The sequence below is a fragment of the Gavialis gangeticus genome, unplaced genomic scaffold (genome assembly GCF_001723915.1).
Source record: "Gavialis gangeticus isolate Ggan-Ray unplaced genomic scaffold, GavGan_comp1, whole genome shotgun sequence".
Classification (NCBI taxonomy): Eukaryota; Metazoa; Chordata; order Crocodylia; family Gavialidae; genus Gavialis; species Gavialis gangeticus.
Window position 1 is genome coordinate 181,416,389 of NW_017728992.1, and position 5,120 is coordinate 181,421,508.

At 41.0% G+C, this 5,120-nt stretch overlaps 1 protein-coding gene across 2 annotated transcripts in view; it reads right to left on the bottom strand.

Annotated features, from left to right (window-relative positions):
• The window catches only part of TAF2 (TATA-box binding protein associated factor 2), a 127,016-nt gene that overhangs the window by 38,209 nt on the left and 83,687 nt on the right, over window positions 1-5,120 (bottom strand). For both annotated transcript variants that reach the window (XM_019528103.1, XM_019528104.1), the window contains 2 exons: window positions 4,367-4,560; window positions 3,309-3,448 (listed from right to left, as the gene is read on the bottom strand). In XM_019528103.1, the coding sequence (XP_019383648.1) occupies window positions 3,309-3,448; window positions 4,367-4,560 (334 nt within the window). The remainder of the gene's footprint in view (window positions 1-3,308; window positions 3,449-4,366; window positions 4,561-5,120) is intronic.

The following is a 5,120-nucleotide window of genomic DNA, read 5'->3' on the forward strand; positions in this document are numbered from 1 at the left end:
TACTAGGTCCCTTCCAACCCTTAATCTATGAATCTATGATATTCCTGTGACCCACTTTTGGGTCGTGACCTACCAGTTGTGAAACACTGATCTAAGGGAAACTCCTCCAGTCCTACCCATCCAACAATCACTTGAAAAACTGTCTAATTCAATCATTAGTTATAAACGTTACTGAACAAATATAAAAAATCTGATGAGAAAATATTTCCATTGGTTTGTCTTTTCACTTGTATCAGTTGAGATTACAAGAAAAGTGAATTAGTGAATGAGCTTTTCATTTGCAAACAGCCTTTCCATCATTAGTACTCCTCACAGAAGAGGAAAAGAAGTGGGAAGCATAAGAGAAACAGGAAGGGAAAGATGCACAGAATAAAGCAAGGAGCAGTTCTGAGTCTTCTCTGGGTATCACTGGAAGGCACACTGAACAGCATCTGTGGATAACTGCAGATCTATTCATAAATGTTTGGTGAACATGACTGACTGAGGACTAGAATGACATTCTGTGCATTTTTTCCACCAAAACCTTTCTGGCCTTTCTGCCAGGAGGTTTTCAGTCTTGGAGGTGGCCATAAATTCCCTCAGACACCAGGTCTCCTAAGATAAACTTTTCCAGTCTTTTGTCCACCTCACCGCAGACTACAGACTTCAGATGGAATGGCATGAAGGTTGCTTAAACACTTTCACAAGAGAAATTTTAAACTCTTTCCAAACATCTAACCTGTACCATGCTTTTTCTTGAGTAGATGGTACTGGAATAACACTTGTGAATGCTCCAGTCAGAAACAAATGAGGAAGTAATATGCTGTGAAGGTACCCCATGGAAGCAAAATGAGGGTTATGACAAAAAAATTCTATTACTCTCCCAAATGACACACTACGTTTGAAAAGGAATAAGTGAGAGACTTTGAGCCACCATGATGCACCCTTCTGTTGGCAGAGGCAGCACTTCAGGCACCCTTTCACTTGGGTAAGGAAAACCCTTGAAACAAGAGTATCAAATTCAGACGGTCCCATGAGCCAGAGGAGGGGTGCAGGATTGGACCATGCACCGGATGAACAGCACGTGGCTAACCCTACCAGCTGGATTGGGCCCAACAACCCCCTCCCTCTGCTAGATCCATCCCACATGGTGCTTGCTCCAGATGACCTGGGACCTGGTGGGAAGAGGCCTGGCATCAGAGGTGCTTGGCTACTGCTATGCAACGAATGCAACAACATGGGAACTTAACTGCCACCACAGTAATGAACAATGGTATAATAGGCTTCTTCCTGTTGGGGCTCTCCCCCATCTGCTTGGCTGCAGCAGCAATGACAAGCTGCAGTGTCAGGCTTCTTCCTGAGGTGCTGCTGGGGCTCCAGTGCAGTGGCTCTTGCCAGCTCACCTGTCCCAAGTATGGATCAGGCTGCTGCAGCCTGAACCTGGGGTCCTGTGCACCAGGACCTATGAAACCCGCATGCATTGTTTTTGCTCATCCCCTGCTCCCCCCCCCGAACCCTGGGATCAGGCTGCAATAGCTTGATCCTGAGGTCCCTACGTGCTGGAACTTATAAAACCACGTAGGTCACCCAGCTGGATGGCACACATGGTTTTTACTCAATCCCATGCACTGGTATCTGTAAAAACCCCACGTGCCATCCAGCTGGGCAGCACACGTGGTTTTATACATCTTGGAGCTTGGGGACTCCAAGGATAAGTTAAAATTACACGTGCTCTCCGGCTGGGGTTTTGACAACCAGCTGCTTGTCAGCCAGGGCCAGAAACTGGACTGGGGCTAGTTGCAAATCCTGGTTCAGTCCTCAGCCCCAACTGACAATCAGCTAATTGTGGGTAGCTGGGTTTCAACATGCTAGTGCAAGGGGGACCTAAGATCATGATCCTAGGCTCCCACTGCACTAGCTAGTAAGGTGCAATTGAAATCTAATCCCTGACCCCAAAAATCTCACATCCTGCCATACACATTCAGCATGGCAGAAGGGAGGACTGTCGAGATCAGGGATTAGATTCCCATCATACCTTAAAATGAATGTTTGCCAGCACCACAGCTCTCACACCCTGGGGTTCGACTGTAGCTGCAGCGACAAACTGTGGCACTGGGCTTCTGTCCACAGGGCTGGTGGGGCTCACAGAGGCATTTGGCTGCTGATGCAGGAACAAGCTGGTGAAACTCCAGAGCCACAGCTCTCGCCAGCTTGGTAGCTAAGAACCCAGGTAAGAACCACAACATTGAAGCCCCAGCCGCACCATGGGAACTGAACACAACTTGCTTCTGGGGTGCAGCCAAGCACCCAGGCAAGAGCCACAGTGCTGTAAGCCCAGCAGCACTGTGGCTGCCAGTGCAAGAAAAAAAATCACAGTGCTACTGGGACTCCAGCACCACAGGTGTCATCCAGGAGTTTGGCTGCTGCCAAGGGAAGGTCCCCTACTAAGGCTGCAGACCAGGTGATCCAGCCCACGGGCTGCATGTTTAACACCCCTGTTTTCAGACATTAGCACTACCACAAATCCATTGTGCAAAGCAAGACAAAAACACCAGCTGTACCAACTACTGAACAGAATATACTTGTACTGTATGTATGTATGTATTTTATAAAGCTTAAATCCTTAACATATTAATTTCCAATAGCACGTTTGCCAATGCTGAAGTTTAAATTCAAACAACAAGTGTAATTTTCTTATTTTAGAAGTTGGGAAGAATCCTTACCTCAAACCTGTTATAGATACTTTAAATAAAAACAAAAACAAACAAAAACAATCTCCAAAATGGAAACATGTCATAAATAAACCACATAAAGCAGTGGGAAACCACAGACAACCAAACATCCAGCCAAATTCAACCTCAGTCTGGAAATGAATATCCTTGAATTGCCTGTAAGTGGCAAATTATAAATCACCAGTAAGGAAGGAAAGCAAAATTAGCAAAAAAAAACTTTGGTTGGATAGATAAGGCTGCATCAGGAAACATCCTCTTAACATAAATCATTCTCATTTTGAAAAAAATGGTATTTAAGGGAAGTCACCAGCACTTTTTCTCATTGCCTGCTATACTGTGTATAACGCATTCCAGAAGGCATGTTTCAATCTGAGAGACTGAAAAAGCAATACTTACCCCAACTTCATGAAACTCCTGCTGTCTAGGACAAAGTTTTATTAGCAACCTCAAGTTCTCCTGAATTGATACATCAGCTCCTCTCCTGATTCACAGCCCCTTTAAATGGAAAGCTATTCTACTTCACATTACTAAGGCCACTTATTAAGGCTTTCAGTTAGATAATGAGTTCTATGAAATGATAAAATAGTTTTAAAATACCTTTTGTGTAATCAACAACTGCTTCCAGTGCTGCTATTCGGATGTCCACGAAGTGTCCATATTCAGCATATGACTTAAAGAGAGCAGGATCACTTGGGACATGGCCGTTCTTCTGTAGTACACGAATGGCTTTCAGACAGCTAGATGGGAAGCGGTTAGGAAGTAAGGCGAGAAATCTGCATTAAGCTTTTGGAACACCAGTCACTGTGAATAAAGTCAATTTCTTCAGCATTTAAGATATTAAATTGGTAATTTTTCTAGGATCAAATTACCCAATTAATATATTATCATGCATTTTTAAGAGTTCTCAAGACCAATGGCACATATAACTCACAAATAAATCACAGATGGAAATACTGAACCAAATTCCCTGTCCTTTATTTCAATAGAATTGCACCAATTTATGCCACCATAGAATTTAGCCCATTACAGTTTGTATGCTATATATTGTACCAATTATATCTTCTGCATAATTGTCTTAACTACATTGTGAATGATACATAGTGTGACAAATTTAAGATTGCCATTAAAAACACAGACATTTCAGACTACACCCTCAAATGCGTATAGTTTTTGACAATAAAGTTGTACTAACACCTGTTTTTGCCTTTGCTTGGTCTGAGGTCTTAATTTTCTTCTTAGTGTTTTCAACTTTCTGAATTACACTGTTTTGAAATACCTTGCATAGCTTACCATATGCTCCAAAAAAAGTTTACATGTGCATTTTAGTGTTCCATATTTCAATAATTTTTGTTTACATTGTATTAATGTCCTTTTTTGTACATTTCAAATGGAAAGAACATACCATTTAAGACTAGAGCTAGTGAGGTCAAAAAGGCCCAGATGTTAAATGTAAAAACATAAAAGGAGCAGAAGTTAAAGTTTAGGATTCTGAGGGTTGTGTACAAAAACTCAGCTGAAAATAATGGAAGATAAACTAAGGTAAAAACAATTAGAGGTCAAAATAAATATCAGTATTGGCAACAAAACAGAGTAGTAAAAAACCCAGGATAAATATGACTAGATCTATTCTAACTTTATGAACTTTTAAATCATACCTGACTGTAATAGTGTGCCTGTAACTGGGCAGAAGCTTTTCCATATTTAAGAAGCGTGTAATCTCCTCAAGAATGAGTCGAACATCAGGATTTAAGTTATCCAGAGTTCGGACTTCATTGTTCACGCTGACCGCAGGAGTTACAGAGTTGGCTAATGCATCTATCAATTCAGCACGATAGTAATTATCTGAAAACTAAACCAAAAGGAGCACCCCTTGAACAAAGAGACCACAAGCATTGTTATTTTTTAAATACACATACAATACTAAAACCCTTAATATCAATTTTCTGCTGTACAAAACAATACAGGTCCAAAGCATGATATACTGCAACACAAAATAAAATATTGGTTGTTTAAATGAATGGTTTATTGGATAGTCCACATATTTTTGAACTTGGATGACAGACGGAGCAGGTTTTTATCATTTTATCCTCAACTGAAAATCTAATGTGAAAACTCTGTATATAGTTATACAGTGATCTACAAAAAGCTTTGTGAATAGAAATTTTGCTTAATACAGGCATACCTCAGAGATATTGCGGGTTCGGTTCCAGAACACCGCAATAAAGCGAATATCGCAATAAAGCGAGTCACACGAATTTTTTGGTTCCCCAGTGCATATAAAAGTTATGTTTACACTATACTGTAGTCTATTAAGTGTGCAATAGCATTATGTCTAAAAAAAACAATGTACATACCTTAATTAAAAAAATACTTTATTGCTAAAAAATGCTAACCATCATCTGAGCCTTC